This window comes from Nesoenas mayeri (assembly GCF_963082525.1).
Source record: "Nesoenas mayeri genome assembly, chromosome: 11".
NCBI classification, from domain to species: domain Eukaryota; kingdom Metazoa; phylum Chordata; class Aves; order Columbiformes; family Columbidae; genus Nesoenas; species Nesoenas mayeri.
This window is the reverse complement of record NC_137563.1, coordinates 17081901-17096910: the sequence shown is the minus strand read 5'-3', so window position 1 is coordinate 17096910 and position 15010 is coordinate 17081901. Positions and strand designations below refer to the sequence as shown.

General features: G+C 39.1%; 1 protein-coding gene across 1 annotated transcript in view; it reads left to right on the top strand.

Moving 5' to 3' along the window:
- Positions 1–5409: 5409 nt before the first annotated feature.
- VPS13C (vacuolar protein sorting 13 homolog C) overlaps positions 5410–15010 on the top strand; it is a gene marked incomplete at its 5' end in the record, with an annotated part of 87701 nt that continues 78100 nt past the window's right edge. Inside the window, 6 exons of the mRNA XM_080350943.1 lie at positions 5410–5509; positions 7042–7085; positions 8075–8117; positions 8866–8961; positions 9804–9905; positions 12886–12948. Coding sequence (XP_080207069.1) covers positions 5410–5509; positions 7042–7085; positions 8075–8117; positions 8866–8961; positions 9804–9905; positions 12886–12948 — 448 coding nt within the window. The remainder of the gene's footprint in view (positions 5510–7041; positions 7086–8074; positions 8118–8865; positions 8962–9803; positions 9906–12885; positions 12949–15010) is intronic.

Here is a 15010-nt window from a genome sequence, read left to right as displayed (position 1 = left end):
AGAAAGGAAATTGCTGTGCGTTGGTATGTTCTTAGTGCTTCAGACATCTTAATATATCTTAGTCTATTAGATTTGTTTCTGGCTAAGGTAACTGAGATAAGCATTGTAAAAAATTCTAAGAATGATGGTAATAATTACTACTTGCAGTTTTCTAACTGCTAAGTAATAGCAGTTATTCAAGAAAAAAGCTACGATTCTCAGAAATACCATCAAATAAAACCCTCATGAAAAATTAAGTTAGATTACTCTTATGATAGAATTTAGCTGCTATTCTAGTTCTTGCAATGTAATTTGGGTGGTTATTTTACTATCTGATGTAATTGTTGAGACACCTTTTGTTTTCCCTTTTTTTCTGCAAATGCGTTCAGCATTAATGAAATCTTCTGCTAACTACTTAGAACAAACTTTAAAACAGTGAAAAATGAAGTTACTATATATAAAAACCAAAAAGTAAATAAAATTGAAACCAATATTTAACACTATTATTTCCACAGAATACTGAACTTTTCTTTAGAAAAGGCAATATGCCAAAATCATCGATACTGATCTCTTTCATCTGTTAATTCCAAAAATACATGTCTTAAATAGACAGTTACTTTTGAGACCGTAACAATCAAAAATTGCAGCAAGGGAAATTATCAATAGCTGAAAGGAATGAAACACCCCTCGTAATCCGAGAGGATAAAGAACAGGTTGCTCAGAGAGGCTGTGGCATAACCACTTTTGGAGATTTTTCAAAACTTGTCCAAACACAGCTCTTGGCAACCTGATGTAACTCATCACAAAGTCCTCTCGTCCCTGGAGGCTCTGTGATGAGAGTTGATGCCACATTATCTGGCTGATTTCCCAACTGCTAATAGGCATACCCTCGATTTAGTGAGGTACACTGATAAAATTTGCCATCTGCTCACTTGCCAACAGTCAGATGGTAGGAGCTGGAGATTTTGTAATATTAATGTCGTAAAATAAGAGAAGAAAGCCTGGTTATTGAGCTATCAGTTCATGTACCCACCTCAGATTAGCATTAGATTTGCTCCATTATTTATTTATGCAAGCAAGATTGTCTAACAGGCAACAGTGAACAAGTATTTTGTTGTGACTGTTATTTATGTTATTTATGTTATTTCTATTCATAAACCCGAAGCTTTAACTGATACTTTCAACACAGATTTTCTGTGGTTTTTTTAGGCTTCTTTTTTTGTAAAGGCTTCCCTAAGAGCTTTGGGCAAATTTTGCCACATAAATAGTAAAACCACAAAATTAAGTATTAGTGTTGAATTTGTTTTTCTTTTAGTAAATTATTATGCAGTGATGGATCATCAAATCCTCTTCTTTAATGAAAGGCTATAATAATACACAAGAAACCTCTATATATCAACCTAACATGTTTATTGATGACTTTCAGCTGAGTGAAACTACTGATTCCATTCATATTTATCAAACCAGTCCTGTCTATTCAATGTTGGTATTTGGAAAAAATGGGCAGAATGGTTGGGTTTTACCTGAGGTGAATGAACATTACGTGAGTATTCAATGAACGGTAAGTAAATACCAAAATTCGTTTGTTCTGTATCTGTTCTTCTAGATACATAATTTGTACGTCATGCAACTGTGTATGAGGTGTTTTTTGGGGAGTTGTTTTTTCCCCTTCCTTGCCCCTTATTTTTGACTTTTCACCTTTTTCGTTGAGAACGCAAAAGGAATGGTACCTGCCAACAGACAGAGCTGCATTCATGTCATGTCTAAGTGGCATCCAATCAGCAAGGAAGGCTCAGGAGGGCTAACTAAGGATTATTTTCTAACAGAGGTGCAAAAATATGTATCTTTATTTCCAAGTAATATCTCAGTACTTAAAGTAACCACACATATTGTTGATAAAATATGTATTAAAACTGCTGCCTTCATAGATTTTCCTTTGATTCCATTCCATTTTCCTTTCATTTTGAAAACAATCTGTGTAGGTTTTACTGAAACAGGATATATGACACAGATGTGGCTTGCTGGGGTTCTTTCCATGTGAAATCACGTTACTTCAGGAGTGTTTGTTTGTTTGTTTGTTTTTATCCACTAGGACATTTCTTTATGTTTGTTGCATGCCTGTAGAGAGCAGTACAAATTTCATTTACTCAAATATATGCTATAACAAGATGACTTTAAAAATTTATGGAATTCTTCAAGTTCTTTAGGTAAACACTTGAGAAATAATTTAACCACATACAAGCTTTTTTCTTATGTTTTTCAACACCCTTTTTAGTTGTGATTAATTTTTTTCCGTGCAGATATTTTTATGACCATTATGAAAAGTGAAGTAGCAAAAGGCTATATAATCCTGACTATATTGTATAATTTTTGTAGAGAACATTTAATGCCATTGATTTGCATGATAGTTGTTACATTCACATATACCAAGAGCATGAGCTGCCACTGATTAGCCAGTACTTTTGCTCAAACTTTAGTTATTCAGCTGTGGTTTGTATACACAAAAGCATAATAAACTGAAGTCTTTTAAAACTTCATAAAAAAATCACAAATGAAAGTTTGTTACCTAACAGAATGGCAGAAGGAGCTCCATTCACAATTTCCTGTAGTTTTCTTGCATTGCTACTTCCTTATGACAGGAATGGCTTTGAACAGCCAACACTGCACAAAAGAAGTAAACAAATAAAATATAAATTGTCATTGTCTATAGTTTACCTTATTAGGCAATTCCTGTCTGAAGATACCTAGACCACAAAATGAGAATTCAGTAATTGTTGACTATTTTGAACACTAAGATATGCAGAAATCAATTATGTGGTGAAGAACTGAGGCATTATGAAAGCTAAGTTGTACTAACATATTACTTAAGGTTAAAAAAATTGTGAAAGAATGAATTTGACTTGGGAACACAAGAAAAAATGGCACAAAAGCACTGGTTCAATAAAATTTATTAATATTGCTCAGGTATTGCAGGAAACACTTTATTCTGGGAATCAGTGCAACCTCTTCTTATGGAAAGAAATTTAAGTTTGAATCTGTGACAAACATTACTGTGAAGTCACTAGCTAGAATACATATAGGATATAGGTAGATTATATATAGAGACCTTGGCTGTAGGGATACACACAACTGCACTGATCTTTAGAGGCTGACAGTTCTTATCAGGCGATGAGAAATAAGAGGATTTGGGGTTGATTTTGGTGTTTAGTTCTGACTTAAAACTGTAAAAACTTTTAATAATACCTGGTCCCTTCTCATTTCATTATTCTCATTTACTGGGGCAAAAGTGTGCTCTGTTGGCAATAAACAAAAACTCCTGTCTTGCAGGAAACAACCTGGCATTACTCCTTGGTGTGCTGAATTCTGCAGCCATGCAGAAGTTGTGTGGGTTGGTACCTGGCACTCACAATGCCCTTCTACCCCTTCCTTCTGTAATGACTTATTAGAGGGGCTTTATCCTTGAATTTGCCCCTGGGTTGCCACAGCTACAGTTCTCGTGAAGAACAAAACCAGCACTAACAACTCAACAGAAAACGCATTTATCCACGTTCAGGCATAGACCAGTTTTGCAGAAGGGCTAGAATGCAGCACGCTCGGATGATTCTGAGTACACTGTGACTACTGATAACGCATCTGACAGTGCTTGTGAAAGAACTGCCACAGTATGTGGGAGGGAAAAGGCTTCCAGTGGGCACTGATGTATCATAGTAATTGCTCGTGGTGCTTATGGAAGTGTGGCATCCTATGGAAGGGCGCAAAGGGAGACTTTTCATTGTGAACCTCCTCAGTGTCCCTGTGCTTATCCAGCACCCAGTAATGTGATTTCCCTAATCAAACCTGCATCCTGACCATCATGTTTAACAACCACTGCAGGCCTGAACTTTGGTCTTTGTAGTATAAGGCTCTGACTTATCCATTCAACCTGCGATAATGTAAATGTCTGCAGGAAATGCAGGCTTATATGTATAGTAATGGGGTACACATGTGGCATTTGACCCTTACAATGTGAAAAAAGGTGCTAAATGATCTTCTTGTGCTGCTTGCATGCTCTGGACTGGACTCTGTTGTTTTATCACATATTTAACAAACTGAAAATGCATGTGACACATTGTTATTTGGATGAGTGTGATCTTATGTATGTGTCCTCTCTTTAAAGTCAAAAGATATCCAAAGTCAAAAGATACTCAAGCAGAGCTCTTTGGATTTAGCTCAACTACAGCAAGAGGCAGCTTGCAAGTCTCAAAAACAGGCTCTAGCAGAAACAGAGATGTAACAGTCACTGATGGACCTTTCCTTTATCAGTTTACTTACTTTTTTTCCTTAAACTACTTGTGGTTTTGTAACATCTTCTTGTTCTAAACTCCACAATATATTTGTGTACTGTTTAAAGCAATATTTGTCTTATCCTTGATCACATTCATGTGGTCTTGATGTATTTTTGCGATTAAATGCTGTTGCTAATATTCGTTTCCTTTCTCTGCAACACATTTTTGGACTGTAGGTGTCCTTTTGAGCTTCAAAGTGCTGTTCTTCCATGAATAACAGAGCTTCCATGAGTTCAGAACAACTTTACATAACCGGTTTGAGATTAGTCCCTCCGATATTTGAGATGTTGCCATTGCTACCGGCAGGTTCACCACACAGAGCAGCATGAGCTTCTGCTGCAGTGCTATTAACTCTGAAAAATCTGAGTTTTACCATCGACATTCTTGTGTTCCCTTTGTCTATGAGTTTTCCTGTCACTTGAACGGCTGGAAATTAGTTTTCTTAGGAACCATTAGCACAAGCCAGGTTGTTTAATTCCAGCTGTCCCCGTGCAAACACCCCGGAGGCTGCGTTCAGCACGCACATACATCTTAAATGAAGAGGCGGGCGGGAAAGCCGGCACCCCCGCACTGCAGCCCAGCCCTTGCGCACCCGAGCTCTTGGGCTGCACCTCGGGCGCAAACGCAGCTTTCGGCGGGAAGCTCGTGGCGGGGCGCGTGCGGGGCAGCAGGCCGCGCGCCGCCCGCCGTGCCCGCGCTGTGCGGCGGCACCGGGTGCTGCTGAGGGACCGGGAGGTTGCGGATCCCCGCCCGCGCGGGGCGCCCCCTGCCGCAGCGCCGCCTCTCCCCGCGCCGCCACCGCCCGTCTGCCGCCGCGGCTCTGAGACGCCACCGGCCCGTCCAGCCCGGGCCCCCCGACCCCGGCCTCTCCTCCACCTGGGTCCCCGGACTCGGGAAACGCGCCCACGGGTCCACTTGTGTCCGGGGGCGGCCGCGCAGCCGCTCCGAGACATTCCCCTCCCGCGGGCCCGCCGCCAGGAGGCGCGCGGCTCCGTCACGCACCGCACCCGCCCTGTCACCTGACTGGCGGGGACGCGCCCGGCGTCGGTTGATCCCCGCGTCCCGGCGCTGCGCGCCCCTCCCCGGCAGCGGGGGCTTCTCCGCCATGGTTCTGGAGTCGGTGGTGGCGGATCTGCTGAACCGCTTCCTGGGCGACTATGTGGAGAACCTGAACAAGTCTCAGCTCAAGCTGGGCATATGGGGGGGTAAGGAGCCCCTTCGCTCTCTCGCCCCTTCTCCGCGGCGCTGCGGGGCCGCCGCTCTCACCGGGGCCGAGCGCTTCCTCGCGGCGGGGAGCAGGTCTCGTTGGCTGCGGTTCCCCCGCGCGGGGTCTCCGGGCGGTGGGGCCGCTGTCTCCTCTGAGGGCCGGGCGGGCTGTGGGGCTGCGGCCCCTGTGAGGAGAGCGCGAGCCGCGGAGCCGCGCGCGGACCGGCCTCCCCCTTCCCCACCGAGAGGGGCGGCCAGTCTGAGTCAGTCAGGCTGTGGCTGCGGACCCGCCTCCCCCGTGACTGTGCCCGTGGCCTGTGACCCCCTCACGTTCCCTGCCACCATGCCCGCCCCCCTCCCCCTGAGGGGCGGTCGGTCGGTCGGTGTGCGGGGCTGCGGCTCCCCGCGGCGGCGGGCGGAGGCTCCGGCTGTTGCCGCCGTGCGGCGGGGCTTGTTTGTGAGGTCCCCGCGCAGTGACGGGGCCGCGGGTTGTGAGGGCAGAAGGAGCAAAGTGAGGGTCTGTTTCACGCGAGGCGCGGGCACCTGTGTGTGCCCAGCTGTGGCAGCAGCTCCGCGGGGCTGAGGCTCTTCTTGTTGGGAGAACACGGGTGGAAGCACGAGTGTGTTGTCGGGTCTGCCTGTGGGGTGGTGGCCCATGCCCAAGGAGGAGGGGAAGCCTTGGTTGTGGAGCAGTTGATGGGCTGTGTCTGTCACCTGCTAATTTATTGGTGTAAATCATGTGCATTAAACAAGTGATAGCCCAACAACGTGGAGTAGCTATTCTCAGTGAATGCATTAATATATATACCCTGTAGGCATGTAAAAAATAGTAGTCTAAAGAAGGCTGGCTTTTTTGGAAGGCTGACTGTTTATCCCATACCTAAGGGATGAAACTCCTCTCTTTTCTAAATGTTACTTTTGCTATGGTAGTAATATTTTAATACTTATATGTTATTAATACCTATATTAAAAATATAATGTAGCTGTAGCGAATCTGTCATTGAACTACGAAGAGGTATATGTGCTTTCCTCAGGTATAATGCTGTGTACCAGCATTCCCTTTGGAAATCCTATTTTGTTGTCTGTGTCATGAAGAGTTAATGTGTTTGTGCAAATACACAAGTGTTTTTATGGCTCTATGATTCATGATTTTTCTGTTATGTAAAGTCATTAAAAACATGATAGAATTTTTGTAGGCTACCCTACCTTGATAGAACTATAATTATGGTTCACAACAAAATGAATAATAAGAAAGTTTTCATGTTATCATATGTGTATTTAATAGAGTAGAAATACATAGATGTCCAAGTTAGTGATATTTCTGTAATCTCTTATACCTTTAAATCTTGTCTGAATAATCAGTGATTAATGCCTCTTAAAAATTATACATCTCTTGTGCTATTCTGTAACTGGAGTAAGGTTTTCAGATTTCATCCATCTGTACTGGGAAGGGTTGTAGTTGTGTTCTGTGTTCCAGCTTCCATAGTAGTTGAAGTCACTTGTTCTGTACTTCTCCTTTTCTTCTAAATAGGTGATGTGGCACTTGACAACTTACAGATAAAGGAGAATGCATTAGTAAGTATTCTAATACTTTTAAAATTGTTTTTATGGGTCTAAAGGCTCAGTCATAGGATAAAATATTGCTATAGCCTCACATTACACAGTATGCCTTCTTTACTGATTATTGGAAGTAAGTCCTTTGTTAACTACTTTCAATTTTGCTCATGTTACTGGAACAGAAAGAAAAGAAGTTATGGGTGAAAAGGTAAGTGTACTCCTTCATAAGAGAAGAATAACTTCTGAGAAGTTATCAGTAGGGTTTTAAATAAGTGTACTAGTGTTTTATGCGTACATGCGTATACAACCAGTCCTAGCGTTTGAGGATTCTGTTACCATTTTGGTCATCCAGTACAACTTAGGATTTAGTTTCTGCTGTGACTACTGCTGTATAATCATACTTTAGTTAAGTCATAGGGTTTGATCTAATTGAAATCTTCTGAAAGATAGTGGTTCATATCTCAGTTGTTGGTGTGGGGATAAACAGGGAAAAAGTTCATCCTTCTGCATTAGTTGGTGGGATTGAAACTTGTGTTTAAGATTTTCTGTGCATATTTAAAACTGGCAGGGAAGACGTTTTTCAGATGTGTACTCTCTGAGTGTAGATATGGTTATTCAAATGCTGGACTGAAGGAAGACCAAGAAAAAGCTTACATTAAGTACCCATATCATTATCCAGAAATTCTAAATTCTTGTATATAGATAAATGTTACTTTTTAGTAACCTTTGGAGGGAGGCATTATCATACTTGTAGGAGAGAATTGCCAGAAATATGTAAATGCTTTGTTTTAAGGCTTTCTAAAAGCCTAACCATATTTATGGATTCCTGAGTTCATGGAGTATTGCTAAATAATTCAATCACTGTCGTATGGAGAACTGTTTCTGTTCTGGAACTTCAGTTCTGGAAAAATAGTTTTAACAGAAGTAAAGATAATTTTGCTGTATAAACGAGCTTATCTTTGAAATACATGAGTATGTTTAATACTTTTTTTCTTTTTAATTTACAGAGTGAACTGGATGTACCTTTTAGAATAAAAGTTGGTCAGATAGGTAAGTTTTTGGTTTAGTGTAAGTACTGAAATGGAAATTTTATTACAGGCTTTAAGGTCAGTTTTGCCTCTGAATTTTTTTTTTTTTTTGTCAAGTTTCTTAAGTGATCTGTGTAATTGTACTTGCTGTTAAAACTAGCAGAGGAATCTAATGTGACTGCCCTGGACGACCATACATACAAGCTGGTATGAAAAACTTGTCTGAGAGGTTCTTCCAGACACATGGATGATCAAGGGAGCTGTTTAGTGTGGGCAGAATGTGTGTGGCTCTTTAAAGGACAGATTTGGCATATGAAGAGTTTAAACAGAATCCCTGAAACTTGCAAACATGCCAAGGGTTTAAGAGCTCCAAGATAGATAGATAGATATTTTAATTCCTTTCCCTAGTGGCCAAAATCGCTTTTTCACATGAAACATTCATTGGAGAGGAATGTGTGTTGTATTTCTTCTTCACTTCACTGGGAAAATTGCATTCATCCCAGTGAATTGAATTCCAGTCATGATCTCAGGTTTAGATCTGAAATCTTTTGACTCAAATTGCATCTTCTTGCCTAGATCTGTGGCTTATATTTTCCCTGCATTTATTTTGTGACTTCAAAGGCTTTGTAAAAATGTTTAGACCCATACAATCTCTCCTTCATATGTGTTTAGGCCATGAAGATACTAATGCTTTTTGATGCCTAAGGCATTGTTTGAACTAAGCACAGTGTAGATTTTTGTTTTGATGTAACTGTATCTGTTTTGTTTAGATAAACTTACTCTGAAGATTCCTTGGAAGAATCTCTATGGCGAGGCAGTTGTTGCAACCCTAGAAGGCTTGTATCTTCTAATAGTTCCTGGAGCAAGTACGTAAACTCTTCAACAACACTTCATTAAATAATGAAGATAAGAATATCTAAGGATACCATGTAACTGAGTATATGATAACAAGTAGTTAATGTAAGTTGCCATTTTTACATTGTGTTCCCTGAGGGAGACTTCTAGACAAATGCTGACAAGGTACTGGAAGAAGGGTGGGAGAAAACACCTGTTGCTTTTATGGAAATCCTTGGTTCTATCCATTCCAAGTTCAGTTCAGTAGCCAAGTTTCTTCTGAAGTGAGCCTCTCCTGAATCCACTATTCTGGCATGGTTTAGATCTTTTAGCATTTGCATGATATAGTTTGTCTGTTTCTAACTGACAACAACCAAAAATATTATTCCATTAGAGCTGCTTTTAGAGAGAGAAAAGAGGATCAGAGAATCCGATTGGTTTTCTCTGAAATCATAGAATCATTTTGGTTGGAAGAGACCCTCAAGATCATTGAGTCCAACCATAACCTAACTCTGGCACTAAAATCAGAATCTCTGGGATATTAAAAAAACTTGCAAGTTTCTAGAGCATCAAATATATGTGTAATAGAACTTACAAACCTGCATTATATTGCACAGACCACAGTTAAGGATATGGATTTTCATGGAAAGGTTCTCCTGTGAAGAAATGCTTAAACGTTGGTATGATTGTTTTGCATTTTACTGTGTAAAAATATCAAGTTCAGAGCCTGGATGCAACTTTTGGCAATTAAACCTAGAACAGCCTTTATCTCAAGGTGTTTAGCAACATAATATTGAATATGATGTGCACTGCTTGGTTATGCATTCAAGTAACTTGAAATTTAGGATTAAAGCTGTTCTAACTTTGCTTACAGGCATTAAATATGATGCAGAGAAGGAAGAAAAATACTTGCAGGATAATAAGCAAAAGGAACTGGTGAGAATTGAGGAAGCCTTGCGGAAAGCAGCAGAAAAAGGTACTGAGTTAACACAAATTTCCTTTGGAATTGGAGGATTTAGACTATGCTATGAAAGAAGAGTCCTGTTTTGTGATTGACTTAATAAATGTTGTTGTTTTCAAGTGTCTGCAGTCCTTTGAAAAGCCTTTTTCCTCTAATGCTTGAAAGAAACATTCTTTGTTTTGTTTACTATTCATTTATCCAGTCAGCTTCCATTGGAAATGGGAATTTGATATTCTGGTATGTCTTTTTTTCCTTTTTTTTTCCTTAATGCTCTGGGGGAACAGGACCAAAGGTAGAAACTGCATTGCGTGAGACTAATGTTATCTTGATTTTAGAGCTTCACTAGTGGGTATTTAATAATGTGTTTTAGGGGTGCATGTGACAGGTTGAAGGAAACTTTAAGCAGAATGGTATGTTTGTAAATTTTTACTTCAACAATAATGCTTTTATTTCAGTTTCTGCTGTCCTTTTATGGTATACTGTGTTTTGACTAGTTTGAGAAATGAGAATCTCTTGAGCAGGAAATAATTCATGTCCCTAGGAAACAATTGAACATGAACTTAGGAAACTTAAGCTTTTGATCTAGGTCATTACAATTTTTATGAGCTTTCAGTTATAGTTTAGAACAGTTGATTTCAGCGCAGTTAGACTGATTCATGTAGGGTGTGTGATGGTGTTGTTTTTGTTCTGTTTTTTTATTGTAACAAAATTATGGTGTAAATTAGGCTTGTTTGGACAGAAGCCAAGCTCAGAACCAATGACAGGTGACTATGTATGGTGGAGGAAAAACTTTTTGAAGTTTTTGTCTGAAGTGAGACTTGTTTGCTGGGCTGTATAAGGGTTCTTAAGGTGCATCTCTATGATACCTGTAATGCTGCAGGTCATTTGCCTTGGAAAAGTTACTGGAAATTAAATGATGCTTAGAACACATGGAAAAAGAAAGTTTGATTGTTATCTCTTTGCTTATTTAGTTTTCCCATTACAGGATTCTCTACTGCCTTGTTCCTGTTTTGCTCATTTGAGATGTACATTTGCAGTTTCCTTCAAACAGCTATCTGGATTTCCAGTGAAGAAATAAGCCTTGCTTTATTTCTTGTCTTTCATGTGCCAGAAACTATATAAGGGCTAAGACAGCTTCAGTGAATGAATTCTGCAGCCATGACTTCATACTGGGGCAAAGGGATGTTCACCTTGGTTATGGATTTGGTTGTGTAGTACTGTAAAGCAGCAGTGTAGTGTTTCAGCCATTATTCTTTGCACCAATAGCAATGGGATGAAGGGGTAATATAACAGTAAATCAACCTAATGGGCACTATTTGTGGAATTCTCATTCTGAACCTTAATATAATTAAGAGAACACGTGTGACAGTCATCTTCTTTTGTTTTCAAAGAAGCTTACCACATCCGTCATTTTTAAGGCTTTTGAAAAAACAAACAAACAAACAAAAAACCCCCCACATATAAAAGTCATACCTCAGTATAACTTCATTTTACTCTATTAAAAACACAAAGTATGACTGAGGGGTTGGAAGATGTGTTGTTTGTTTTTTTTTTCTTTTAATCCTCCCTGCATTCCCTCCCCTCAATTTAGTTGTACCAACATTTGAGATGACCATTTAAGCAGCAGCAATAACCATCACTGAGAACTCTGTATGCCTTTCAGTATCTGCTTTACAAACTCTCTGCTTCTACACCATACAAAGGATGCATTTTATTTTATTATTAGAGGTTGTGGAACACCATAACAGCATTTTTTTGTGGTTAAAGAGATCAAAAAGTCAAATATCCCTTCTGTGTAAAAGTGAGAAACCGTTTCTAATGCATGACTACATGGCTAAATACTTACATAGAAAGTTTAGCTTTTTTTTTTTTTCTAGAGACCTCAGTGAATTAATTTCTTGCAACAAACCACAAGGAAGTAGAGTGGACTTGCAACTTCAGCAAGTCTGAGTTTGCGTTTTTAACTATACAATTAGAAAGTAAGCAGGACGTAAGGGTTGTTGATTAAAGCCACTATTCTTTGTGAACAACAGGGTAAAGGTCATCAGCTTCTTATATAAATAACTAGAATTGGATTTGGTAATGTTTTGCAGTTTTAAACTTTCAGCCTTATGAAGGAAAAGCAACAGGAACATTCAAATTGGATTTTTTTTTTTTTTACTGTAGTTATTGTCTCAGTCTCACTGCAGCATGATCTTTATGAGTCCCTTCCAACTTGAGATACTCTAAGATTCTATGGTCATATCTCAGTGGTAGCTGTTTGTTTCTGGTGTTTTACTAGAATACTCAGGAGGACTTGTGTAACTCTTGCATGAGCAGATCACTTGCTTTTGCATGGTACAGAAGTCTCAGGGACCAAGCTGCTTGGCTGCGCCATAAACCTCTAAGCATTCAGCTCTTTCTATAGGATTTTAAGAGTACACAATAAATGGTGAAAAACTAGGAAATATATTGAATAGAAAATTATCAGGGTCCACGTATTCCCAACTGTATTTGCTTTTCTCATTAGTACTCACCTTAATGTGTGTAGAATCTTGATTCAGTACTTGCATTTATTTAAGAGGGTCTTAGCATAAACAGTCCTGGGGATATTTTCTTTAGACATATTATTTAAATATTGAGCAAAATGGTTGTCACCATGTGGTTAGCATAGTGTGATGGGGAAGTGATAGCAAGTCCTGCTGACACAAGCTGGGAGACATTATTTTCTGTTTTCTGAGCTATTAAAATCTATCAGTATCAAAACTTACATATGGGAACTAAAGCTTGCAGCTCTTGTCTTTTGCTGGTTATATGTAAAATGAAAATTGCATGATTTGCCTATGTAGATAATCTTTGAAAATAGATATTCTGAAGTGACTCTGCCTGTGAGATACTGTAATGGCAATAGTGATGTGTCATATGAGTTTTATAAACTTAACATAAAATCAGCAGCTGATTTCTGTGTTATAAACAAAATGCATTTTTTTGGTTATTTGCTGCCATGTGGACCAAGGCACTCATTTACAAGATTCCTTGTATGGGTTGGAGAGTCTGATTTACAAGGACATCAAGCCTGGTGGGTATGCATGGTTACATTTTGCCCGTGCATGATGGATATGCAGCTTACATTTTTAAAAACAACCCTGGCAAAGCAGCCCAACATAGACATCAGATAACAATACTTGTTTGGTAAGCATCCACATATTGGTGGTTCTAGAAATAAGATTTTAATGACCGTGGAATCAATTGGAAACTTGCAATGACCAGTCCTGTCTTAACTGAGTGACTGTTCAAGAAGATTAAGAGACCATTTAGAAAGATTTCTTTCAGCTATTATGAGCTCAGGAGTGTTATAAAATACTGAGAACATTCTATGTAATTTTAAAACATTGTCTTTAGTTGTTTTCAGAATGGAGGGTAATTACCCTTACTTGAAGTGTCTTGGCTAAAGATACTGGAAATTCAGACTGTCTTGAAACTGTGGACAGGCAAAATGACCCCTAGCAGGTGGAAGGCACTTAGCATGCTTTCCACTGCTTCTGTTTATTTGGACTGCTCTCAAGTTATGCAGGGAAACAGTTTCTTCTGAAATTGGGAGGAACTGTTATTGTGTTTTACTTGTATTTTTCTCTTCTTGAACCAGATTTTCAGAAATTTATTCTTAGCCAAAATTACTTAGTTGGCTTTTAAGTGAATGCAGATTTAGAATGAGCTTAAAGTCATACATTTAGTTTCTCCATAGTAGTGGATGCAGGTAATCAAGAGACAAATCATGTTGCCGCAGTTATGTCATACATGGGAGTGAACTACAAATTCAATAGTAAGTGAAAGAAGAAGCTGTCTTGTAAAAAATATAATTTAGAAAGGATTACTTGTATTGTTAAAAGGAACTATCGAAAAGAGAACATTGTTTGTATTTGACAGTTTTTCCTCTAGTAATTTGTAGGGTCATCACCTTACCTGCAAGACAGGTTGAAATCTTGGCAGGTGCTTTTTTTCCTCCTTTGTTTGATCAAGTATGAAAAGTTGTTCCCCAAAGTTAAATACAATTTTGCACTTGCTTCCTTCTCATGCTACAACATCTTAAAGTTAAGCACAGGCAGCTTTAATGTTAAGTTCCTTCCCCCCATATGGCCAGAGAGGGGAAAGAAACAGAGCAACTTATCAAACAGGTTTTCTTGAGAAATGTGGAAAAAATTGAGCATTAATTTAGTTCATGAAATGGTTGTGAATGTATGGGTCATAACTAGTGTGTAAATAATAGAATTTAATTTCCTATAAAGCTTTCAAAGAGTCATCATTTTTGTGTGTGTTTTCTGCAGTTACTGGTATCGTTCTTTCAGATTGCTTTCATACCATATTGCTGATTAGCATGAGAATCATATTGAAAAGTGCTCTTTGGCTTTCTGTGTACATCTCAGAACAGGAAGTTCTGTCCTCGTATGGTAGAAACCTCTTCTGAATTCTAACTTCCATGTTTTTTTCCCCATGTGTATGTTATTAACTGTTCACTTAAAACTGTTATGCCTTTGCCTGAGGTCATTAAATAAGAAACAAATGCATTACATAAAAACTGATTCACTGCGGTTTCTAATAAGCTGTCATGGCTCTGTTTTGAGCTCTCTTTTGTGTGTAAGTCATCTGGAATTATGCAATGCACTCATTAAGAAGTCTGGGTGTGTATTTGCTAAGAAGCCTGGTGATTATTTGTAATTTCTTTAACTCTTGAGATGTTACAGAAGGAATATATGAAAGTTGAATTAATTGCCTTGACTTTAAAATTGACAGGACAATTGATCCAGTAGAAATTTGGATACTTAATCTGAAGTGGTTAGTGGCTGCCTAATTTACTTGGGCTTTGAACTTGAATGACTTTTTCCCAAAAATTAAAAAAAAAGGCAAGTGTTTAGTTGATTCTGTGAATTTAGGTGTACGTAAATTATGAAAAATAAGGCTCTGTGGTATGAGAAGTAGCTGATTGCTTCCTTAACAGATCTGAACTTCTTTAAAAGCTTTTGATGAGACCTTACTAAGTCATTCTGCTTTAAGGCAAACTAAACTTTCTTCCATCTCTTCTTATGCTTTCTTATATTTCTGCTTTACTAACTTGATTTTTATCCTTTCCCCAAAAAATTGCT